This window comes from Triturus cristatus, chromosome 6 (assembly GCF_964204655.1).
Source record: "Triturus cristatus chromosome 6, aTriCri1.1, whole genome shotgun sequence".
NCBI lineage: Eukaryota > Metazoa > Chordata > Amphibia > Caudata > Salamandridae > Triturus > Triturus cristatus.
Window position 1 is genome coordinate 1,036,158,736 of NC_140589.1, and position 26,668 is coordinate 1,036,185,403.

The 26,668-nt window shown below is 47.6% G+C and overlaps 1 protein-coding gene across 3 annotated transcripts in view; it reads right to left on the reverse strand.

Moving 5' to 3' along the window:
* LOC146820952 (enoyl-[acyl-carrier-protein] reductase, mitochondrial-like) overlaps positions 1–26,668 on the reverse strand; it is a 686,021-nt gene that overhangs the window by 440,449 nt on the left and 218,904 nt on the right. For all 3 annotated transcript variants that reach the window (XM_085611823.1, XM_085611825.1, XM_085611822.1), the window contains one exon: positions 8,106–8,203. In XM_085611823.1, the coding sequence (XP_085467949.1) occupies positions 8,106–8,202 (97 nt within the window). In that variant the 5' untranslated portion in view covers position 8,203. The remainder of the gene's footprint in view (positions 1–8,105; positions 8,204–26,668) is intronic.

Consider the following 26,668-nt stretch of genomic DNA (forward strand, 5'->3'; position numbering starts at 1 on the left):
TTCGATCAAGAACCCCTTGAAAGAAGCCTAGGAGACAGAAATACTGTGGGCCCGATTCACAGACTTAACTTAAGACAAAATCCTAAACTTACTACTTTTGGTATTCACAGAATGCACCTACTACTTTTGGTATTCACAGAATGCACTTACTACTTTTGTTATTCACAGAATGGATTTACGACTACTAACTTTACGTCCGCACTCGGGCCGGAGCTTCCGGCCTGGAGGCGGAGGTTCCGGTCCGGAGGCGGGGCTTCCGTCCCAGAGGCGGAGTTTACGGCCCAGAGGTTTGGATTCCGGCCGGTGGAAGAGATTTAGTCATGGCCGAAATCTCCACCTCTGGGCCGGAAGCTCCGCCTCTGGGCCGGAAGCTACGCCCCTGGGCCGGAAGCTCCGCCTCCGGGCCGGAAGCTCCGCCTCTGGGCCGGAATATCCGGCCCGAGTGCGGACGTAAATTTAGTAGTCGTAAATCCATTCTGTGAATACCAAAAGTAGTAAGTGCAATCTGTGAATACCAAAAGTAGTAAGTTTAGAATTTTGTCTTAAGTTAATTCTGTGAATCGGACCCACAGGGTGGCCCCCCTGGATCCTGGCAGAGTCCTCCGACTCCAGAGACTCATATGCCAGAAGGATTGTCTGTTTAATCCACCTAATCAATGTGGAAATAGCAGGTTTATGACCAGACCTTACCAGGCCAAACGTGACAAACAAACTATCACACTTGCAAAACTCCAAGATACACCAAAACTGCCCTCCTGACATCCAATAGCAAGAGGCCAGCATCTACCCCAGATAGAGGCTCGGGAGAACACGTGGGCAGAACAGCCTCAGTCAAATGATTAGTTACAGAAGAAATCCTGGGCAAGAACTTTGAAACAGACTGCAGGACAATGCTATCTGGCAATACCCTCAAGAAAGGAGGAGATCTTAAAAAAGACTCCCAACTCCCCAATCCTTCCACTGGACACAATAGCCACCAAAAACACAACTATCATGGTCAGGAACTTGATGTTCACCACCCACAAAGGTTTCAATAGGAGCAGCTTGCAGTGCCTGCAACACCAAAGGGAGATATCAGGCCGGGGCAGGACAAATCTCCCTAGGACACTGAATAAAGAAACTATCCATGAACCTGGAAACCAAAGGATCCAACTCATCCACATGGGGACTCCGGGAAGCCCGCAAAGCCGGCCACTGTGCCTGAAGAATAGAGGGAGCCAGGCCCAATGAAAATCTATCAGACAAAAAATCTAGTATCCTGAGCGGATTCACTGAGGCCAGCCCCTTAGTGCCACACCATCTAGAAAACGACCCCAATGCCTGGAATAAGACCTAGGAGTCACCGGACGTGTGGAACTCTGAAGTAGATCAACCACCTCAGCTGAGCAACCTCGTGACAACAGAGTCACCCTTTCAATGGGAAGGCCTGAAGATGGAGCAGCCGCAGAATCCCAGTGGGCAGAGGTGAACCTCTCAGAGGCAGAGGATATGGATGGTCTGGAGTCACCCAACACTCCTGAACCACAAGCTCCTTCACCAGAGAGTACCAGAGGTGCAGGAAACAGCATGGCACCACCAACAGAACAAGAGCCTTCTCCAAGCCGATTTTGCACAGCTCCCTGGCAATCAGTAGGATTGGAGGAAAAGCATAGAGAAGGCCTTCCTGCCACCTGAATGACATTGAATCCATCTGCCATGCCTCCAGACAAGAAAATTTGGGACGAAGTGGGGCAGTAGAGCATTATCCCTGTCTGCAAATAAGTGCACCATTGGACACCCAAACCTCCTCTGCAACACACTGAACACCTCTACTGACCAGCAGAGCACATTCATGGGGACAAAAACCCTGCTCAGGTGGTCCGCCGCACAATTCTCCCTCCCTGGGAGGTACACTGCCCGTAGAGACAACACTATGCTCTCCGCCCAGGTCAGAATTTCCTGAGCCAGGAGCCACAAGGATCATACCCTGCAACCCTCTGGTGATTGAGATAACCCAACACAACCTGATTGTGCAGCTGGACCAGCACATGATGCCCACTGAGAGCTGATGCAAATTCCTGAGAATTGCACAGCCTTCAGTTCCCTGAAGTTGGAAGAACAACCTGCCTGCAGGCGATCCCATTACCCCTGAAAAGACAAGGAATCAAAGTCGCCCCCCAGCCCAGCTTACTGGCATTTGTGGTCACAACCCTGGAGGGGGACACCACAAATGGAAGACCCCTCATCAGATTGGTCGCATCCAGCCACCAGCTAAGGGCGAACCTAATCCAAGGGTACACCACTACCTGTAGATTGTAATTGGGGGCATGTGGGGACCAATGGGACAGGAGATGGTTCACTAATGGGTACAGGTGCAACAAAGGCCATGGCAACACATTGATTGCCACTGACATCAAGCAATGTAATGTCATCCACTGATGTGCTGGGGCTGAATCCAGTGCGAGCAGGCAACCCAGATTCTTCTGTAAGATCACCCTCCTCCCCACCGTCAAAAAACACAAGTCCCTTGGCCAGGTCCAGGTGACCTCCAATGAACACCAGGTCCTGCATGGAAACTAGGTGCGACTTCTTGTGATTGATCAGAAACCCATGGCCCTCCAGAATCTTGCAGACCCTCTGGATGTGATGAGCCCCCTTGGAAAAAGAAGAAGTAGAAATCAACCAGTCATCAAGGTACGGGAACCCACAAATCTCCTCCCTATGGATGAGCCCAACCAAGGAAGCCAAGACTTTCGTAAAAACCCATGGGGCAGAGGACAAGCCAAACAGGAATACCTGGAACTGAAAATGCTCAGGCCCCATACAGCACCAGATGAATTCCTGGGAAGCCGGGTGAATCGGCACATGAAGATAGGCATCGAACAGATCCAAGGAAGCCACCATGTCTCCCTGAACCAGCGAAGAGAGGATCTCCTGCAAAGACAACATTTTAAACTTAACAAGGGGGAAAAAAGAGTTCACCCACTTCAAATCCAGCACAGGACAAAAATTCCCTGAAGTCTTCCTTACCAGTAAAAGGATGGAGTAGACACCTCAACCCCACTGACCAGCCGGAACAGGATGAATGGCCCCTTTTGTGAGAAGATCCCAAATATCTGACAAGAGAGCATCCTTCTATGTGGCAGCAGAGGGCAGCTTGAATGTGAACAAAAAACTCTGGGGGGTAGAGAATCAAAGACAATCATGGAGCCCTTCTTGACAATCCTTAACACCTACTTGTCAGAGATTGACTTTACCCAATCCTCCCCAAAGTTCGACAACCGAGCCCCAACAGGAAGTTGACTGTTGAGGCCTATCGGATAGTGAAGACTTAGATGAGGGGTTGGGACCAACATCTGACTGCTGCGGCTGGGATTTGTGGGCGAAAGAGACACCCCAGCTGAGTCCCCTGCCATGAAAGTACAGGTTACCCTTGAGAGCAGAAGACATGCTGAAGGCCCTCTTGGATCCAAACCATTTACCCCTAGTAGGATGATTGAGAAGCAACAGTTTCCTATCCTCTGCTGATTTCTTCACCATCTGCATTGGAGCACCGAACTGCTTCACCCCAGAGAAAGGAATCTTCACAAAAGTGCCTTCTGTGCCACCTCAGCCTTCCAATGGCACAATCAGACCTGGTGCCAGCCCTGAATGGCCGTGCCTGCAGAGGCAGAGGCAGCAGCAGCCCCAAGGTATCAAAGGAAATGTCTGACAACAATCTGGTCTGTTGCTCCATTATCTCCAAGGTAGGCATGATATCCACCCCTCTATTCCAAAATCTCAACCAGAGACTGGTAGTCCTTCAAAAGAGACTGGACTATGTGGGAGAGATGAGCAGAGGCCATAAGGGGAAATTGGCCATCACATAAGACCTTTTGACTGCAGCTTCCACCCTCTTGTCAGCCTGGTCCGAAGGAGAGGCATCCTCCAAAATGATGACCCCTGTGAAGACAACCTAGACATGAAGGAATCTACCTTAACTACTGCAGGAAAATCCTTAGAAAAGTCCTGAATGGCATAACTCTTTGATAAGTACCATGGGAAAGATGGCTTGTGAACCTCCTGTCACTCATTATCCATCACCTTCTTGATGGAGGGATGCAGGGGCAGGGCAAGGACTCAGGCTCACACCTCTAGTATTGCATGAAAAAGTCCTTTGATACTTCCTCTACCTGGGGCACACAGGATGCCAGATTATCTTTGATATTCTACAGAACCTCCTTCAGAACTTGGCCCTGCACATAACGGCACATGAGATCATCGTCCTCTCCTTCAGCCCCAGCACTAGTGGAAGGTTCAACACACTGCTTCTTAAGAGGAGAAGGGCCCTTGCACTCTTTAAATGCAGCAGCCACTGCAGCTTGGATCATCTGCTGACTGGCCTGCAAAGAAGGCTACTCTGCCGGAGCCTGCACACTATGGCCATCCCTAACTTGAGGCTCCTTAGTATTCTCCATCCTGAAGCACACAGAACCAGTCCAAGGGAGCCAGGTTTAAATAGGCCCTTCCTGACGTGAACATCTGACTGTGATGGCCGGGCCATTTGCCAAGAAACAGAAACACACAAGCAGCCTGCACACTGCACAGCATGACTCTATCATTCGCATTCCCCAGCAAAGCCCAGCATGCCAGGAATGTGTCAAGCCCCAGCATTGCAAACCAGCCAGCTGCCCTACCACAGCCCCACAAAATAAAAGGACTGCCAGAGTTGCCTGCCAGCCTATACGGAGAACAGGACCAACAGCACTCTCCATGCAGCCCGCCCGCGCCGCAAAGGAGCATGGGTTGGCGGCCCTCAGAAGATTGAACCCAGAAGGCCGGCGTCCCAACCACAAGGACCTGTCGTAATGGCTGAGCCCGCTAAGGCAGAGCTTTGAGGAGGAGGTAAGAACCCACTGTGGCCGGGCCTCAGAATACACCATACAATCAAAAGTATAACAGCAAAAGCACAGCAATAGACACAAAGAGCCCACTCAGCAGGGCTTCCTCCAAGCCCCCGGGTCAGCTACCGCATGACATTGCCCCGCTTACCTGTGACTTGCTCGAAGAGTCTGCAAAGCAGAACCAAAAAAACAGGAAGTGGGGTGGGTCGTGCCACCTCTTATAGTAGGTCAGGGGTGAAGGATGTCAGCCATGTTAGGAAGGATGGGAAGGCTAGAGCGCGTATTTGCTAGGAGGGTTCGGTGGGGAATCTGAAGCTCATTACATAAGTAATGTGAGGAGGAAGTCCGCTTACGGGGCTACTGTGAAGAAGGGCAAATATAGAAGGGCATCATGAAAAATTTAAGGAGCATTATGGAAGATGGTTACATCTCCTTAATAGCTCCTTCTATAAAAAAAACTGCCAGCAGCTGCTTATCGGGCCATTTCACTGACTCAAGTAACTTGTGCAGCTAATGAATTCAAATGTGCTTCTTATTGACCTCTGACTGATGACATTTTGAATAGACAGGGCCAGGGCCGAGCTGGAATCTCTTACATATAATTAGCACACATTTCTGCAGCTAGCGTATTAGGCTGATAGGTTTATGCTCTTGGGACCTATGGCCTGAAGCTTACACATAAATCTCTACAACAGGTGCATTCAACCAATGAATGATCACCTTAGTCAGAATTGAAAATTTGACTTGCAGCGTTGCCAGTGCCCCTCTTCACTCACAGTATTTTTCAAAAGTTCTGAGCCAGAATGGGGAACTTTGAACAGTTATCAAGTTTGAGATCTGTGTAACTATCACTCACATTAAAAGTGGGTGATGTTTTAGTGTTTGGAGGTGGGTGATGTTTTAGTGTTTAGAGGTGGGTGATGTTTTAGTGTTTAGAGGTGGGTGATGTTTTAGTGTTTGGAGGTGGGTGATGTTTTAGTGTTTGGAGGTGGGTGATGTTTTAGTGCAGGGGTCTCCAACATTTAGTGTAATAAGAGCTACTTATGTTAAATTAAAATCATGGTGAGCTACTTATGTTATCAGTGTTCTAATACTGACCCCATCAGACAAGATTACATTAGTGGCCATGCCATGCAAGATTACCAGCAGTGATCACCTCAGTGCATCAGACAGTAGAGCCAGCAGTAATGTAGAAGAGTCATAGTGAATTTGGAATGCCTCTACATAGGTAATACATGCCAGCCACAGCTGCAGTGCCCTGGCATGAAAGTTACAATATTATTAATAAGTCTCCTCACATGATTTATCACTCAAAAATCAGCTTTGAATATATTTTGAAAATCTAATCTCCATTTTTCTCCAAACATAAGCTTATGACTTCTAAAATGCATACATATTCCTCTTAAATATACAACTTTGGCACATATATATTACTCCATCTGAATATATATATTAATTCAACCAATCAAAAGGTTCCAGTTTTGTAGGATGGGATGCACCCAGGTGAGCTACTTACAGGCAGCTGGAGGGCTACCAGTAGCCCACGATCTACTCGGAGAGCCTGTTTTAGTGTTTGGAGGTGGGTGATGTTTTAGTGTTTTGAGGTGGGTGATGTCTTAGTGTTTTGAGGTGGGTGATGTCTTAGTGTTTAGTGGTGGATGATATTTTAGTGTTTAGAGCTGGGTGATGTTTTAATGTTTAGAGCTGAGTGATGGTTTAGTGTTTAGAGGTGGGTAATGGTTTAGTGTTTAGGGGTGACTGATGTTTTAGTGTTTAGAGGTGGGTGATGTTTTAATGTTTAGAGGTGGGTATTGTTTTAGTGTTTAGATGTGGGTGATGTTTTAGTGTTTAGAGGTGGGTAATGGTTTATTGTTTAGAGGTAGGTAATGGCTTAGTGTTTAGAGGTGGGTGATGTCAGCGTTTAGAGGTGGGTGATATTTTAGTGTTTAGAGCTGGGTGATGTTTTGGTGTTTAGAGCTGAGTAATATTTTAGTGTTTAGAGGTGAGTGATGTCTTAGTGATTTGAGGTGGGTGATGTTTTACTGTTTAGAAGTGGGTGATATTTTCGTGTTAAGAGCTGGGTGATGTTTTAGTGTTTAGAGCTCGGTGATGGTTTAGTGTTTAGAGGTGGGCAATGGTTTAGTGTTTAGAGGTGGGTGATGTCAGTGTTTAGAAGTGGGTGATTTTTTTGTGTTTAGAGGTGGGTGATGTTTTAGTGTTTAGAGCTGGGTAATATTTTAGTGTTTAGAGGTGGGTGATGTGTAAGTGATTTGAGGTGGGTGATGTTATACTGTTTAGAGGTGGATGATATTTTCGTGTTAAGAGCTGGGTGATGGTTTAGTGTTTAGAGGAGGGCGATGTCAGTATTTAGAGGTGGGGTGATGGTCTAGTGTTTAGAGCTGGGTGAAGTTTTAGTGTTTAGAGATGGGTAATGGTTTAGTGTTTAGAGGTGGGTGATGTCTTAGTGTTTTGAGGTAGGTGATGTTTTAATGTTTTGTGGTGGGTGATATTTTAGCGTTTAGAGTGTGGGTGATGCTTTCGATCCTCTTTGTGTGCTTTGTTCATCTAGGTATTTCGTGTTAACCAAGGACGCAGCGTGGGCGATCCGCGTGATTGTATTTAGTGTAACGTTAGGTTGAGTCGTAATAAAGGCAGCCGTTTTTAACACTCCAAAATCATTTCTACAGTGATATCAATCCTCCTGTTCTTAAGCCTCAATACAGAGTACTTTAAAAACTAAAAACAGAAGCGTACTATGGGGTATTCCATTTCAACCACTCCGCAGAATCACAGATGTGGACCCTTGTGGTACAGAAATGTTTCCATTAGGCCGAGTTACCCACAATCTTTGTTTACGTGAACTACCGACCGGAGATTTAACGTATTTTATAACGTTTCTTTTCTGCTATTATTTCATGCGTTCCTAAGACACGTATTAACATTTTAAAACGCTTTACTATTTTACATGTTTGAACTCAACAGCTCTTAGGAGCGGTTTGATTCGACTCTAAGGCATAGCAGGCACTTTAGCAACATTAGACTCAACATTGGACTCAACATTGGACTCAGATTCAAAGCTGTAAATGAAGAACTGCATTTATATTTGACCATACATCAATGCAATTTCATTGTAGTGATGAAGAGGTATATAATTTACCCTGTCAAATGTTGACGAAAGGGGTGTACTGACTCCTACAGAAGGTGCATGTTTTTTAAACAAAGTGTTCTTGGCATGTATCTCACCTTCGATCATGTTGATGTCTGCTGGATTAATCGGGGCAGCTAGCATTTTAATTCGAACATCTGTTTCGTGAACATGCGGCAGGGCGACATTTTCCATACTGTTGGCATAAAGACAGATATCATTTGACCAGAACATTTATACCAGACTTAAGGTTGAAATAAAAAGAAATAATCTACTACTTGCGACTCAGAACATTATTTTAATATGCCCGATTCAGGATCAAAACTGTTCCCCTTATATCGAGCATATCAACATATACATTTTGTTCTTAGGAACGGAACATTTATATAAATTCAGAAAATAGCATGGAAAAAGAATAACATTATGCTCCAAGTTTATTGGTACAATACATACTTCTACCACTAGATGGTAGCATACCATATGTATTTCAGATTCACTTCCTTGAATGTTTTTCAATATTATGTGCATTGCTGTATGCAGTTACATCATGCTGAAGTACATTTGTACCTTTCAACTTTTTTTTCCCTGCAGGGAAGAAATATTTTTCCCAGTCTATAAACCCTTTCAGGTGTGTTCCGTCGCATTTCCGTTTACGGAAAGCAAGAACTTCGAACTGTGACATTACTTAAAGTGATAGCCCTAAGGGCCGTATTACGCAAGTGCCCCGGGCCCCAACGGGCATTTGTTCCCGCTTTGTGCACCCCTGGGGCACTTTGGTATTACAGCCCCTTCTGTAATACCGATATCGCGGGCGCACGTGAGGAAATCCCTTTGCCTCTGCGCTATGTCGAAATACAGACCCGGGCGCAGTGCGATCCCTGATGGCTGCCTTCAGGAGGGGAGAAAGGGGGTCCCATGGACCTCCCCCAAATATCCCCTTGCAAGCAGGATCCGTAACACCCTACACCGGCCTGCAAGGGGATCTCTATTCCCCCTTCAAAGTGCGGAAGGGTTGCCGCCTGCACTGTGAAAACACAGAGCGGCTTCAAAGCAGCAGCTCAGTTTTTCACATGAGCACAAGTTCACGGCTGCCCTGGGGGCAGTCATTCAGTATAATACGGCGCATTTTCCTTCATTGCACCAAGTGCAACTTTCAAAATGTGCGCCCCGCGCAATGAAGGAAAATGCCTCGCATGTATAAGACGGCCCCAGAAGTGCTGTTATATGTAACTTCAGGAATTCATATATACCGACATTTTAGAGCAGGCAAGTGGGAGATTAGGCAATCTGCCTGAATTCGGTCTATTGGTATGTATGGTGACAGACAATCTTCATTCAATTATGGCAGTTTAATAGCGCAAACAAAGTTCCAACCTCTGGGGCATAGTTACAATAAAGTGGCAGAGCGTGGGTTAGTTCCAAATTAGCTAAAGCTGCCTTACGTCAATTTAGAAGCACAGGGATGCGCCGTATTTACAATAATACGGCACTTTCCTACATTTCTCCCTGTGCCAGTGCTAAAGTAAGCTGCCTAGCACCAACACAGGCACCCTTGCACCATAGTGAAAGAGTGCCTGTGCACTGCACAATGCAGCACAAATAGAAACATCTAAATAAGGTGAAATAAACATTAACATGACTGAATCATTTTGCTATGTTAAGACCAGGTTTTCCTTGTCTTAATTTTGGTGCTGCCTCCTATTTCGCCACCCTCGTAAATAGGGGGCAGCATCAAAATCAATGGGTAATGTGGCGGAACGCCCTCCGAAACACATAAGGCGAAATCCCTATCGCCACAGGAACGGCGTTAAAAGTAATGTTCCTGTGGTGATAGTTGTTTTTAAATATGCCCCTCAGTTTTAGTTTACGCTATGTAAAACTGCCAAAAATAAAATGTTGGATCCTGTCACATGCTCAAATCTCCCCCTTCAAGAATTAAGACGAAGTGTTAACCTTTGATGTCAGAGGTAATTCTTGGAGGGGAGGTTGGAGCATGTGGGACAGGCATCAACATTTTATTTTTGGCAGGTTTACAAAACTCCAAATCGGGTTTCTGCATGCAGGAATTGGGAGGCGGGTGACTAGCCTTGAAATTGGTAGTCCCATGCTTGTATTGGGAGAGTTTGCATGTATGGGAATTAATGAACAGTTTATACAAAACAGAGACTTGGCTTTTACCAGTAAAAAGAGATGTGTGCTGTCTATTAGCTATTGAGGGCCACATGCATCAACATTAGGAATAACAATACCAAATTGCGATTGCCTGCAATTCGTAATTAGGTAATCGCTATTCCTAATGTATGAAACTCCAAGAGTTTCATTTAGCAATTCCTAGGGGGTTGTAAATTGACCTACCTCATTAATATTAGTGAGGTAGGTCGCAATATGCGACCCCCCCTAGAAATCTCTAAAATCATGGGGATGGCGGCCTGCTGGGGTCAGCAGACCACCATATACGTGATTGCTTTTCAAAAAAGCAATATTTAGTTTTTAAATGCAGCCCATTTTCCTTAATGGAAAATGGGTTGCGTTAAAAAAGAAAAATTGAAGTTTTCTTCCCATATTTTAAGAGCAGGCAGTGGTCCGCGGGACAACTGCCTGCTCTCAAAAAACGTTTTTGCCAACCATACCAAAGGGGAAGGGGACCCCCTTGCCATTTGCGAATGGGTTACCACCAACTTGAAGTTGGTGGTAAAATGCGAATGTTTTAGAAATGCATTCACGATCACAAAACATTCATACATACTGTTACAATTCAGTATTTGGAAAGAATGCCCTAAACATGCCCTTTCCAAATACCTATTAACCAAACCCATTTTGCGATTTGGTAACAGGTTACCGAATCGCAAAATAGGGTTTGATACATGGGAAAAGCCTTTTTTCCATTCGCAAACAGGCTGATTCTGCGAATTGGCCAGGTTGCGTACGCAAAATTGCTTGATACATGTGGCCCTGAGTGCTTTATTTGCTAGAAATGATATTTGGAGAAAACAGACATGACCGAATCATTTCACCCTATCTACATTTCCTATATCCTCCCTTTCAATGTAGATCTTTTCTGCATTTGCTTCCTCTTTTCTTCCTTTCCACTCCCCCCCACAGTCTTGCATCCTCACCCTTCACTGCTGGTTCATTCTTCTGCCCTGACTCCCATACCAACTGTAGCCCATATTCTTTTCTCCCTCCTTTTTCATCAGTTATATTTTTCCAAAATTTTTATAAAATCCTATTTTCCATTCTAATTATTGTGTCTCCATTTGCTTCTTTTATTCACTCTCCTACCATTTTCTCTCACTTTCATTTCCAGCCTCCCTGGAGGGGAACAGCCAGCACTCCACATGTGCATGTGAGTGAGCGTTAAAAAAAAAAGTAACACCATGTGACCCCATCCACCCCTAGTGGTGTGTTTGCTCCCAGGACCATCACTCTGCAGTAGCTCACGAAAGCGCTACCATGATGGCCCTGGTGTAAATTATTTTGACGTTCCACCGCACTCTCCACCCTAGCATCCCTCCCTCAATTCCTTGGCCTCTCCTCTTGGATGTCAGGGTGCTCGGAGTTGGGGCAGACAGTCAGGCCCAGAGGCCTGCAGCCAAGCCCAGGACCAGTTATCACGTGGTTAAATTACTAGAAGCTGCCAGTGGTAACTGACGGCCTTGGCCTGGTATAATAATTTTTAAATCCCCCACGCTCTCCGTCCTCGACAGGCAACTCAGCTACTACCAGTGGTGGTAAATGCTGAGTGGATGTCTGTGACTCCATTCAAAATGTTAAATTATGTTGATGGTGTCGATGGGTTCTACATGACCCCCACCAAACCGATCGCTGAGCTGGGGGGGACTGTGTGGTGCAAATTGCCATGGGTTTAAAAGCACCCTCTGCAGAGCTCCCTTTATATGCAGCAGTTTTCAGGTAACAATACAAATGTCGAGATAACTCTGGTGAATAATAGAAGTGGCTGAAATCAAGAGAGTTCCAGGATATCGTATACTTTAATATGCACAACATATAGATGTAGTTATAAGTTGTGTTTGATATATCTTCTGGTAATGTTCAAGACACCTGGTTTCAATGCAAACAGTTCTTTATTTGATAGGCACGTAATACTTTATTGTATCACATTTTGATAATTCCATAACATTTTAGCCAACACATGTTTAACACTTAACACAATTGGGCTTAAATATTTTTCAGGAATTCTGCACATATATAGAATTATGTGCAGAATTAGGGTCCTCGGTGTATAGGGGCTAAGCCTTCCTACCACCTTAGTGCCCAGGAGCCCAGGACTGACTAGCTATAGTGTCTCACTCGCTCTCCTACTCACAAATGGAGAAACCAATGATTAAACACCCCAGAACACAACACTTTCGGATCCCTCCGGAATAGCGGTAACAAGACACATCTTTTCGCTCACACTCTCATACTTGTCCACAATAAGATATGACAGAGACACAAAGATAGTTTAAAATATTTATTTTAACTAACATGCTCTAAAATGCAGTATACGAGCCACAACCAGCAGCAAAATGCATAATATCAATACAGTTAACATTGCAGCAAGGCCATATATCATAAAGGGAGATGTCATTGGGGGTGTGGCTAGCCAGCCAACATGACGGACACAAAACCCTAGTGCTCCGCTCATCATTCCCTTTAAATTCAGCAAAATTATCCTGTGAGCGCCATCCGTGCTAATTCTGGCTAGGACTAGGCACCGGAAGATCTGCTGAGCCCGATGAGTCCTGTCCCGAGGCGCCTGACCCGTTGAGACTGCGGCGGTGTGGGTGATGAGCGTGCGGCCCCGCTGGCTGTGAGGCCGCGCGTGGGCATTTTACGTTTGAAAATGGCGGCCCGCGATTAAGACGCTGACGGGACCGAGCAGCGGGAGCAGCGCTGCCAGCTGGGGGCCTCAGAAACGTGTTGTTTAGCCCTCCGGAGTTGCCGCTGCCGAGGTGTGGAAGGCAGAAGCTCCCCTGTTGTAAGGTACATTTATCCATTCTGGTGGAAGACAGCGGTGGGGCCCCGTGAAGGCGTTGGCGGCCAAGCTACTGCTGTGTCTGCTATGCGCCCCTAGCTGCACCTCCCTGCCTCCCGGGACAGCATTATGGGGAAGCCTCCTAGGGGCCCAGGAACTGGGGGCCATGAGGAGACAGGGATTAATTGAGGAGTGACCACTGGTGGCTGTGAAGGCGACAGGAGTGGGGGTTGGGGATCCCGCAGGACCCCTGGGACGGGAGACACGCAGCGGATCATGCCGGACATCCCAACAAGCCTCGGTGCTGCAGGCCCTGGCGAGTCGGAGCCCCTGGAGAGGCACTGCAGTTGCGAAGTGTGTCTGGCTGCAGAGTGGTGTGAGGCAGAGCTGGACCCGGGCTGCTGTGGAGGTGTTGACGGCCCGGGGTGGCGGCTGGAGCGACCCCATGCTGGAGTGGTCCGTTGTGCACAAACGGCGGAACTAAGCGGCGCTGGAGGCAACGACACACTACACGCTGGTGAGGAGACAGTAGTAGGCACGCTGACGGCACACGCTGGAGGAGGATTGTACGGAACTAAGCTGGTGCTAGGGGGCCGCCGCGATAATTATAGGGATCAAACCCCCCAAACTGGAGTCTGAGAGACAAGCAAGCATTGCGCCACTGGAAAGGAGCAGGGTGGAGGCACTAAAGGTGCGTGCCTGCTGCAATACCCCACTCCTGGGCACAAACGGCTGGACTAAGTGACGCTGGGGGAGACGACACACTGCATGCTGGAGGGAAGGAAGTAGTAGCCACACCGACGACGCTCGCTGGGGGAGGATTGTAAGGAGCTAAGCTGGTGCTGGCAGGCAACCACGATACTTTCAGGGATCCAAACACCCCCAACTGGAGCCTAAGGGACAAGCAAACATTGCACCACTGGAAAGGTGCAGGGTGGAGACACCAAAGGTACGTGGCTGCTGCAAACTCCCCACTGCCATGCATGTAGGACAGTGCTACTTGTGAGGACGGCGCCCTTGCGAGTACCCACCCCCAGAGAGCTCAGTGTTGTTTGCGCTGCCACGCAACTGTGGCAACTGACGGCCCCCACTTTGCCATGCATACATCGCGGTGACTGGGTGCGTTGACGCTACTAGCAAACAAGACATACCACCTTATTCACAACTGATCCTGGCAGGGACAATACACAGACCCCAAAAGTGGGCCGGCGCCAGTGATCTTGCATGCAGGTAGTGCAGGGTGGCGAGGCTACCACACACAGCCCTCGCCTGATGACGTCCCCTGAGCAGCCCACGCGGAAGCGGAACTTTCTGAAAGTGGTACCACCGCCGGCGCATCGCCCCTTCTGCCAAGTGTTCGCAAATGCCCACGGCGCAGCAACTTGTAATGGGCCGGATAAGAGCCAAGGCACAGCAGGGACCCCTGCGCGCAGCCAACTTGGACCCTATAAACATGAGTGCTGGGGAGGTGACAGAACCAACGGCCACAGCCCTGGCGGCCAAAATGGACTCAGTCCTTGCAGCGGTGGAAAAGATAGGTGCTGCCCTGGAACACACCAGGACCTCCCTGGAGACTCAGATAGATAAAGTCACCTCGGACTTCACCTTACTCCATGCAGACCACCGTAAGTTGGCCGAAAAAGTCACCACACAAGGCCAAACACTGAAGGAGCTCATCCAGTAACGCAAAGTCATACAGCCGCACTGCAAGACTTGATAGACCGCGTTCACGTCCTGGAGGACAGAGCAGAAGATGCGGAGGGGCGCTCCCGACGCAACAACGTTCGCGTGGTGGGCCTGCCGGAAGGCGAGGAAGGAAGTAGCCTGGAGCAATTCACGGAGCGTTGGCTGCGCGATCTCCTACCCCAGGGAACATTGTCCATGCAATTCGCGGTTGAGCGAGCACACCGCATGCCGGCGCAGAAGCCCCAGCCAGGAGCCAGACGAAGACCTCTCATTATCAAATTGCTCAACAACAGGGACAGGGATGCGGCACTCCATGAAACACGCAAGATGGGCAGCCTCAAGGTGAGCGGCAGTCAAGTTATGCTCTTTCCAGATTACACCGCTCTGGTGCAGAGATGCAGGAGTAACTACACAGCTGTGAAATGCTAGCTCAGAGCTCTAGAGCTACCATATTCGTTGCTGTTCCCAGCCCGACTACGAGTGGTCACAAAAGACAGGTGCCGCTTCTTTGACTCTCCCAAGGAGGCGTGGAGCTGGTTGGAGGAGTCGGGGTTGTGGACGGGTGTGAGGCCTTCGGACTCAGATGGCGACCACTCAGCGGGCAGGAGAACCAGGCGGCGGCGGTGGCGGGGGCCTGTGAGGAATGCAGCCCCGGGGACTGCAGCGCCGATTCCGGAGAAACTAAGGAAGGACAGACTAGACGCCCTGGATCTCCACATCCCAAAGATCGATTGGACTCCTACACGCGAGGCACATTGATAGCCAGTGGCTCCTCGTCGCCGTCCACAGAAATATCCGAGGATCTTGGCTTACCAGTGATTACCCCACAAATAGCTGATGGCATTAAATGAAGACGTACCAACGTGATGTACTATGATATAGTCAGCTCACGCAAGTAGAACACTGTTTGTTGTCAACTATGATCTTGCTTGCTGCTGAGTGGGGGGGCGGGTCCACCGGTTTACACTCCACACGCGCCTCACAATGAGAAGGTACCGTAACGATACGCCCACCACTGGCCACCAGATGCTTATTATTAGAGAGCGCATGTACACCTGACTTGGCACCCAGGTCTACACACAGCTGGTCCCGCGGGACAATCCTGGTGATTATATAGATGGCACACTACATATACAGGAAGCACAGGGAAGTCCATAACACCACCCCACTAGTGCGCACACCCCAATAGGCGACACACTGACCTAGTTTGTACTACTCAATTGTTACAGAGGTTTGGACAGGCATTGCAAAATGTCCGCCCCAGATGTTATGATGTTCTTAGTTCCTTTATCATTATTGTTTTTGATGCAGCATTCCGACACGCTCATACATGTCCCTGACCACGGCACTCTGTGGCATGTCCTGTCTTTAAAGCCCCAGCCGATTTACACCATCAGCAATGACACGAGCTGACATGATTACATAGAATATCCGTGGCATGTACACACCTGTGCGCCGCTACTCCATATTTGCGTACCTTCAGAGACACTCGCTTGCAATATCTCTACTGCAGGAAACACACATGACCCAGCTGGAACTGGACAGATTGCACAGGCGCTGGAGGTGACAGATATATGGAACTACATACTCGGCGTATTCATGGGGCACATTAATCTGGGTGAGTGCGGGCACCCTGTTCATCTATGCTGATGCAGTGACAGACCCTGAAGGCAGATACACCTTTGTGAGGGGGACACTTAATGGCCAACAGATATTGCTCGGCTCAATATATGCCCCAAACACAGACCAACAATCGTTCCTAGCATGGTTGTCCGTAATGCTGACCCCCTATATTGGGCTCCCCTGGCTAGTAGGTGGGGATTTCAACTCGGTGCTCGACGTGCACACAGATAGATCCTTTCCACCTCTCCGAACGACGACAGCTGTGTCAAATGCGCAGGCGCTCACAGACTGGCTATCACATTGGGCATTACTAGACCTGTGGCATGTCCTACATCCTAATGACCGTATCTACTCCTATTACTCTGCAGTACACGACTTGCAAGTGCGACTGGATAGGGTGGTGGGCTCCCAGTCGCTACTCCCCCTGGTTAAGGTGGCGGAATACCTAGGGCGGACGCATTCTGACCACAATCCCTCGAGGCTACAGCTGAATTGGGAACCTGATCGCCCTCCCATACCTACTTGGAGCCTCCAGCCCTCCGCACTGGGAGACCCTGAATTCCGTGCATCCCTGGAAACAGCTGTTCTTGAGTATTTTGAACTCAATGAGGGGAAGGCGAGCACCGCACTGGTGGAATAGGACGCCCACAAAATTGCTGTCAGGGGTCACTGTCTCATTGCCACGTGGAACATATGCAAACAGCTGACTTTATCGCTCACTCGCCTAAAAACACAATTGCTCCAGTTCGAGCGAGAGGGGGAGGGTGGAGGTAGGCAATCAGGCCATTCGGAGAATCTTAGGACGCAGCATGCGGACCTCATGGAACGACTGATATGCCACAACTATACTGCCCACACGGCTCGCACACACGCTAAAGCGGACAGAGCGGGCCGCCTCCTAGCCTGGCTGCTGATACAGGAGAGTAAGCATACCCCAATCTGAGCCATACGCACACCAGAGGAGGCCCTGGTATACACGCAGCGAGAGATACACAAAGTGATGTCAGATCATTAGACACAACTGTATCAATCCAAGGGGCGCTGCTCCGGCACCGACTTGGACAAGTTTTTAGACCCTGTCCAGCTGCCCGTAGCCTCAGAAGAGCACAGAGAGGCGCTGAATGGTCCCCTCACTCTAGAAGAAATCGGGGAGACGATTGGGTCCATGGCGTCTGAGAAAACGCCGGGGCCGGATGGCCTACCTGCTGAATATTACAAGGCCTACTGGGAGTCTCTGACGCAGCGACTACATGCCCTCTACTCCACAGCCCTAGAAGAACACGCCCTGCCCCCGTCGATGTGCGAGGCCTACCTGGTGTCCCTGCTCAAACCAGATAGGGACCCCGAAGGCTTGGGATCCTACAGAACCCTGGCACTCCTTAATGTGGACTATAAAATATTCGCTAAATTGCTGACGGAGCATCTGGCGCCGGTGGTCCCAGACCTGGTCCACAACGACCAAAATGGACTTGTGCCCAAGTGCAGTACATCGCTGAACTTGCGGAGGTTCTTTAGGGTGGCATTGGATAGTGTGAGGGAGTGGCCAAGGGCGGGATGCCTTGTTTTGGACCTCGAGAAAGATTTTGACTGTTTAGAGTGGGGCTACCTCGCGGCAGTGCTGTTGCGATATGATCTGGGTTGGGGATTCCTCCAGATGGTTGACCTATTATACAAAAATCTCACAGTTCGGGTGTGCTGGGGCCATACATTTGTGATGCCATACCAATACGCCGAGTACCAGGCAGGGATGCCCGCTATCGCCCCTCCTGTTCACGTTTGCAATCGAGCCCCTGGCAGCGGCTCTGCAAGCGCCGCTAGGAGATGGAATACCCCTAGGGCATGAGACACACCAGGTGTCGTTGTATGCAGACAACCTCCTTGTTTTTGTGAGAGATGTAGAAAATATACCAGCCCTATTGGCACATAAATTGCGCGACTTTGCTGCTCTCTCAGGACTCCGGGTAAATAGCAACAAATCCTGTCTTTCCGCATTTGGGGGGACACTCAGGACCCGGGCTATACGCTAGAGGGCACAATGGTGCAATGGAAGGCTGATACTTTTTGCTACCTAGGAATTCAGATATATTGCCAGCCAACAGACCTCTTTGATTGCAATCTGGGACGAGCGGTGACAGCTATCAAGTCACAAATGCACTTCTGGGGAACTCTTCCATTAACAGTTACTGGCAGGGTGGCGTTATCCAAGATGGTGATCCTTCCTCGTCTCCTATACTACTTTGCTAACCTACCCTTATATGTTCCGGCGGCCTTCTTCACCACACTCACTAAACTGCTTAGTGACTTCCTTTGGGGCAATTCGCGACACAGGATAACATTGGTAAAGTTATATTTGCCCACTGATCAAGGGGGCCTTGCTGCGCCTTGTTTTGAAAATTACTATTTGGCTGCACAATTGCAGTGGATAGCCCGCTGGCTCGCAGATAGGGGCCGTGAAGACACTGCGACCACCACCCCTCCCCTCTCTCTGGACCATATTACCAGACTCCCTTACCCGGCCTCTAGGGCTCCAGTGCCTACCCCGCTCCTTCTGGCAGTAGCTTATAAGTGCTAACGTCGCTGTCTATACCTCACTAGAACGCTGGTTCCCTACGCACCGGCCATACCACTAGAGGGTTTCCTCAGCGGGCCTGGGGTGCTTACATCTCTTGAACTCACGGAATGGCACGAAGCTGACATACAGACCCTGGGAGACTTGTACCGGGATGGCACGCTCATACCATATGAATCCCTGGTTGAAGAAGTGGGGCTACCATCTGGTAATTCCTAAGACACCGCTTGCTGATCACAACACTAACATCTAGATGGGGGGGACATTAAAGAGGAGCCGAGCCAATACCTCACCATACAGTATCTTTACATTATGGGCCTGGGTAGGCACTAGATTCGATGGTTTGCGGCATCCCTTCTCACACACGCAGCGACAAGTCTGGCCTCACTCCGCCATAAGTGGGAGACAGACCTGGAGCGGCAGCTGGAGGACAGGGAGTGGCAAAAGATACTAAAGAGCCCCACACGCATCCCCAGAAACATGAGGTTCCGACAAATACAATTGTTTATAGTCCACAGAGCGTACCTTACACCTGAGAAGATCAATAGGTACTTTCATCGCACGGACGTGGCATGTCCTCGCTGCGCGGAGTTTGGGGTTGTACTGGTACACATACTGTGGAGCTGTTATAAGCTACATGCCTATTGGCAGGCCGTTGGCGAGGCACTAAATACATGTACGGGCCGCGACATACCCTTGGAATGGCCTGTTTGCTTATTACACCATTTACGCAGGACCCCGGCCACAAAAGTTTCCTCTCGTTTCCTTGACCTGGGCCTGGTGGTTGCTAAGCGGCTTCTAACTAAGAGATGGAAAGCGCAAGACCCTCCGCACATACAGGCATGGAGGTACTCACTCCTAGCATGGGCCAAAGCAGAGGGAATTGCCATCCAGTGGGAGGAAACGTTGGGGCTACGAAAGACACCTATAGCAGCGCAATGGGAGGGTCTACTTCAGGCCTTGACAAACATTGAGAGAGCTAGGCCCCAAGGGGCCACCTGGGGGCGGGGGGGGAGTCCCTACAGTGAGCGACGGGTAGCCCGTCAGTGCTCCTCTGCTACACCATGTCGGTACACATACGCCAACTGACTCCTGGAGTGGACATTGATATGGGCAGTGGATAGAGATGACGACCTATGGGGAGCTGCGAGATGGGGCAGCGGGGGATGGGGGGGAGGTGGGGGGACTAGGTGAGGAGCGTACACACACAGAAGTCGGTCTATGCTGCTGGTCTTGGTTTTGAGTTTTTTGTTTGTTTTATTTATAACATCTGTATACTTGCCCGAGCTGAATGACCTGTACAGACTCTGTGCAATGCACCAATGGAACCGCATTACCAATGTACGGTGGCTTTTATTCTTGACGACATGAAATACAGGCTGAGATTTAGCTAGTGCCTAACTCAACAATGCCATCTACATGCACATCCGAACTATTTCTGCTCAATCGTAATGTCTATTTGATATTGCTGGATGGTTCAATGTATGGTCGGATGTAATTGATGTATGTTGTCTTTCAAGAAGATGTAATTTTTTGTTGGATTTGTTTTTTTTAATAAAAACAGATTTAAACATAAAGGGAGATGTCATCTTACAAAGACAGTCAATAAAGGACTATAAGACCTAACTACCATCCCCTTGGCATGAAGAAGTATTATTATATAATAGAAGATCTCTGGGCTTTGTCTGCAGACCCCATACCTCAGGCCATAGATCGTATTTCTACATCACAAGTGCGGGTTGCTCTTCTCCCTGGAAAGGTCCCTCTTCAAGTGTGTTTCCTAAACATGCATCCCCATAATATCAAAGTATAAGTCTCCAGCAAAAACTGCTGCATTGGTATGTTTGTCTAGGTGACCAGAACAGAATAACAAGAGGCAGTGTTTATCGGCCTTGCTCACAATGTTCAGACTAAACTCCAAGAATAGGCAGAGAACGAGCACAGCAGTGAATTCTCATGTGAAAGGCATAAACAGATTCTTGCAAAAATAAAGACATGCCGTGTCATGCTCAAAAGCAGCATCATGGCTACCGGGCTCATGCTATCTTAAAGATGTCAACAATGTCCCTAGGTACCACGTGACACTACAAACAAACACAAATAACACACATATGTTGCCTACATGAAGTATATTTGCAACTGCAAAGATAAGCAAAGTATCATTCCCTTTGATGCAACTCCAAAACACACTAGAAGTTGAAAATAGGGGTTACACCAACAAAACAATTAGAGCATCCTAGTATTAACGCTATCTGGGGATATCATTTTCATTGCTAAGTCTTAAGTGTTATACTGGCACCAGAGAGGCCAAAGATTGGATGTGCATGTCATCAGAGCCGACTATAAGGTGGGGCGACCACTTAACGGTGACCTCGGGGGTGCTTTATTAAAAATAATTTATGGGTTTAAAAGCATGTGCTACAGGTTTCCATGTGGGTCTAATGGTTTTCAGGCAGCAATAAAAATGTAAAGATAATAATGTTCCTGCTGGATTAGGGGTTTTGTCTAGTGGCAGTTTTGACTCATCTAAAGTAGTGCTACGAACAGCCATCAAAGAGGTGCATGCAAACTGCAGGATACAGGTCAGAAAGTTATGTTTTTCATGTTTTTCACAGTCTTTCATTATCCTAATGTGGCTAAAAAGGGTTTGTTTCAGTAGAAACCCTTTTCTTATGTTTTGAATCCTGAGTTTGTGCTTCCCCAGACCAAGCACTCTTAAAAAATGCCTACCAGTATGGATGACATTTGAATACTACACCTTTTAGTCACACAGGTGAATCATTGCCTGTATGTGTGTGTGATGTAAAGTGATCCAACACCCAACACTGATATGAGAGGTGCTACAAAACAGCCATCATACACCTACCATATGCTATTGTAATCTGGGAATGGGTCTGAGACCAGAGTTCATGGGCCGGTCTGGCAGGTACTGTCAGTTGAGGAACTCAGTCCTGGTAGATTAGACATAGATACAGGCCAAGTATTGCTAGCAGTTAAATACATTTCCATTGTAGTGGGTTTGAGAGGGGATGTAGGAACTGGTTTACACTATTGCTGGCACTGCCAGTTCAGACAGGACATGAGCAGTTAATGACATTTCAGTTCTAGAGTAACTTTAAATGGTTGTGGTAGACAGAGTGACCGTGGGTGCAGAACAATCTCCTATAAATCAACTAACACCATGAAGCAGTATTACAGAAACTCTGGGAAGTTGAAAAAAGAAAAAAATAGGCCAAATCAATTTGCACAAATTTTGATGCTGGTGCAAACAGAATATAAATAATATTGTCTCCGGTTAACAACACAGAAACATATTGTTCAAGTGAAAACATTGAATAAACCGATTTTTGAAACACAATCACCACATCTGTGGCTTGTAATAAGCTGAATAAGTAACAGATGTTTGCAAAGAAACCTTAAATCACATAACCCTTGTTATTAAAATTATTTTGTACAGTTTTCAATTGCTCATTCAAGAAAAATAAAAACATTGTCTCAAACACGGTCCCATTCGTTCCCTTTTTAAAAGTGGCTAATATATTTCTTCTGTTCCTTATTATGTAAACACAACAAACCTAGAATTAACCCCTTCGCTGCGGCGCGAATTCCGCCGCAGCACTGGGGGGGGTGAGGGGTGAGCGCGGCGCGGCCATGCTCATGACGGAACCATGCCGTCATGAGTCACGGGCGAGCTGTGCTCATGACGGAGTGGTTCCGTCACGACTCCGCCCACTCTCTATTTCGCCCGCACAGGCGGGGAATTAGTGCCGCGTGGGAGGAGCGGCCATCAACGGCCGCAGCATGACGGAACCACGCCGTCATGAGCACACGCCGCCCATGGCTCATGACGGCGTGGTTCCGTCAAGAGCACGCAAGGGGTTAAATCAATGTGTGGCATGCTTGCCAGGGTGCGAGTATAGTTTGCAATATCCTGTGTGACAAGAATCCAAATATCAAACGCACTACTCATATACAAAAGCTGTGCATGTGAAATGGTTGACTATTTGTTTATGTCCCAGATCAAAGTTTTTCTAATACATTTTATCAAAAATGAACACACATTAAGGCAGCCACAAGTTGGCCACAACAAACCAGACCACGGTTTATGATCACACTAGTAAAACCAAAATCTGCCACAAAGAACATATTAAAACCACAGACCTCTCCAACTGCATATACATGTCTGTATGTAATTACCCAACCACACCCCAGAGAGGTTAAAGTGCCATGTTACCCCACTGGTGACAGATATGTGCTATAGGAATGTTAGATAACATAATATGGCATCATTTTAATACATCTGAACAAACGAGGTTAATATTTCCTAACTCACTGTTTGTCTGTTGACTTCATAATGATGAAAGGCGGAGTCGCCACTTAAATGCTTCAAGGTTGGGACTTTAAAGGGACACGTTAAATGCTGAACTATTTTACCCAGTGGGATAAAAATGCATTTCGCAGTCCAAGGACACTGGAAAGCAGCACAGTAAACAGCAGAAATTGGTTTATAATGTGCTTGTATAAGCTTCTTTCACTGCTGTAGGATATAACTCGGAACCACTTTAAATAACCTGGTGATGCACAACATAAAATATGCACAGTGCTGTATTCATTCTATCATTTTTGGGAAGATGAAAGGTTGGAATAGCTCTACAAGAGTTGGAGCTTCTTTTTTACACAGCTCTCTGCAGCAGGGGATTAACCCCGTGAGCTGTAAAAAGGATCATTAGATCAAGTAGATTTAAGCTCTTTCTTCTAAGGCTTTCCGTGCAGACAGGTGCTACCAGCCACGCGTCCTAAACCTTCCAGGGCAGGACGCCATCTCCTCATAGGGAAAATACGATTGTGCAGCAGGTTGGTACTTCAGAAAGGCAGGCTGGGCTGGATCTAGTCAGCCAGCTAGGCTAGTTCCTCTGACTGTCAGGCTTGTTGTGGTAGAGGCTCGACTTTGAAAGGCTAACAGGGCCTTGAAAAAGAAGGCTCTGGGTGGAGTCGGTTAGATTAGACAATGACGCAAATGCCTCCAAGTTGGTCCTGGTATAGAATAAGTCACAGAACTGGCACGTTTCTCTGTGAACCCAGGAGGACAGTACGGTGTCCGTCACATGCCAATCTGGCGCATCTGAAAGACCAGGGGGCTTTGAAATTCCATAGCTCTCATGTTTCCCAGTTTCAAGCATGATTAGCCCATCCAGTCAGGCATTCTGGGACCTGTAGTTCTGGTTTTATAATTGATTAACCATCACTACAAATCCCGGGCAGTAATAAAAACAAGTGTTTCACACACAAAAAACTGGCTATCTTGAGGGCTCTGAAAGAGTCATTCACATGTCAAACTCACTTATGATAAACCAGACGGTCTGAGGTTTTTTGTCAGAAACTTAGAGGCCTCCAGTTGTCATCGCTTGTCCACTGCTCATTTACCTTTTGTTCATGACTTGTATTCATGTATGTATGTTGACAAACAAATGTAGGCATATCACAAGGCAAAAAATGTAATAAAACAGGACTCAACTATTTGAGAACTCCTGGTAGAAGTCACGCGGCTGCTTCTGAAAGGCTGCCAGATCTGGTTGAAGTTAATCAGTTACATTGCAGTCAGTAAACAAGCATTTACAATGCAATGGTCTCGGCATTGTTAAAGTTAGAGCTATTGGCATTGCTCATGACATTATTTTTGTTTATGATTTTGTTTTTAAAACATTTAAAGAAACGGCATTGTTATTTACAATGTCAATAGCTTAATCACTCTCAAATGCGAGACCTATTGCATTTGCACCCACACACAGAGCCACACTCACAAAGCCACCCACACACAGCCACTCACATAGAGCAACCCACACACAAATAGAGCCACCCACAGAGCCACCTACACACACACACACGCAGTAGCCCACTGACCTATTTACATTATGTGCACTTTGTGATCTGCATGGTACATGTTCTTTGCAGCAGGCACATTAACCCTATGTGCTACCTTTCCAGGAGTCAAAAATTCCACTAGATAACACTCCGGTCTCTCTCTAGGAAGAACATTAAACACCAGAGTCATCATGACATTTTTATTGTTGCCGAAAATTGCTGGAGGCCAGGAAGGAGGCAGCAAGCGCTTTTAAAACCTTAATTTACTTGCAAACATAATGTCTCCACCCAAAGTCAGCGCCCGGTCACACCGGTTTCACTGCCCTAGATCTGGCCCTTCTCAAGGGTCCTGTGACCTCAGTGACAGAGTAACTGTTGTTCTTAACTGTGCTGCTTCATAGGCCTGCTAGCAAGACTGGAGGTGAACTTCAGTATAGATTGTGGTGGACAAACCTTGAAGGTTAACCCAGACTTGACAGTGCTAGGGTCCACCTGCTGGTGCTAAGACACCAGCGCTTCTAAGGTCTTGCAAAGCCTTCTAAGGTCTAGCTTGGGATTGTGCTCTCTAAGGAGAGTCGTCTGGTGGACTGGTTATTAAGGCTGAACCTGGTTCTCCAGTTCCAAATTCAGCAGCTCTGGCCATAGTGCCACATCCTCTCCCCCACTAAACACCATATTGTCCCACTGAGAAAAACTCACACTGCCTTCAACTACAATCCAATTGCTGCCGGCTATAAACACCTGGATGAGGCTCAATTTAAATGACACAATAGACAAGAGCAATATGCGGCCTAGAAAAAAAAAGTAACATCATCCTGGAAAAAGCAAACACTCATAGGGGAATGCAAAATTTAGCAAACCATGTGAAATGTAAGCTGGAACAACATTGTTACCTTAACGCTTTTACACTCACTATTCAGAAATCAGTGAGTGCTTTTGCCTGAAAGAGGCCTTGAATGGTCCCATTTCAATGTCCATTGCTGATATCCTTACAAAACGTTAGCAGTATGGTAAAAAGATCACATCCCTGGACGCAGAGCCGCAGTACACATTTTGTTTTCCAATCCACACTTTGCAGTACCTCCAGGATTGGTGCACTAGTTGCAAGCCCAGGGAAAAAAAAGACAAGAAAACAAAAATAGCGCTTCACTGGCAAACTCTGTAAAAGTGGCGCTAATGGGTTTGGGTGTGATTAAAATCAATCTGGCCAGTTTGCTACCACTGTCTTTCTTTATTTAGTTATTTTTCATATTTTTAACCTTTTATTCCAGATGCTGCACCTTAGAATTAAAATACGACATTTCCAGCAAAAATGATTTTCTTTTTTGGATCCATTTCACAGGGGAGCAAATAAAAGAAAGTAGAGGAAAGAGAGTGAGAACCCCATCTTGAAGTCAAGGTTTTCAGTAAGAGAAAAACTGCTAGACAGAAAGAGAGGGAAGAATGAAAGAGTTGGGGAGGGGGCAGCTGAAGCATTGTCGCACAGGGCGCCACCCAGGGCCGGACTGGGAACCGAAACCAGCCCTGGTAAACAGCTCGGCCAGCCCCTGGTGGGGGGGAGGGAGGGGGGTGCGGCTGAGCTGTTTGCTGGGGCCAGTTTCAGCCTATTTTGTTACAGGGGGACAATATTGCCAGCCCCCCATAACAAAAACAGACCTTCAGGTGACCAAAACCGGCCCGACCCTAGTGGCCCACTGGGGAAATGCCTGGTGCCCTCTACGGCCAGTCCTGCCCTGCTTCCTGGATCTCAAACGCAGCTTATTTAGCACCCATGCTCTAGGAAATCCAAATGATGAGAACAATTTGTATTCATTTTCTCATTAAAGCGAAGGGTGTGCACTCTGGCACTACACATAAAAGCATCAAGGGCGATGCGGCCCATTTCACATTTTACTCCTACTGTAGAAGTAGGATATGCTGTGCTTCCTGGGTGTATGAAGAGC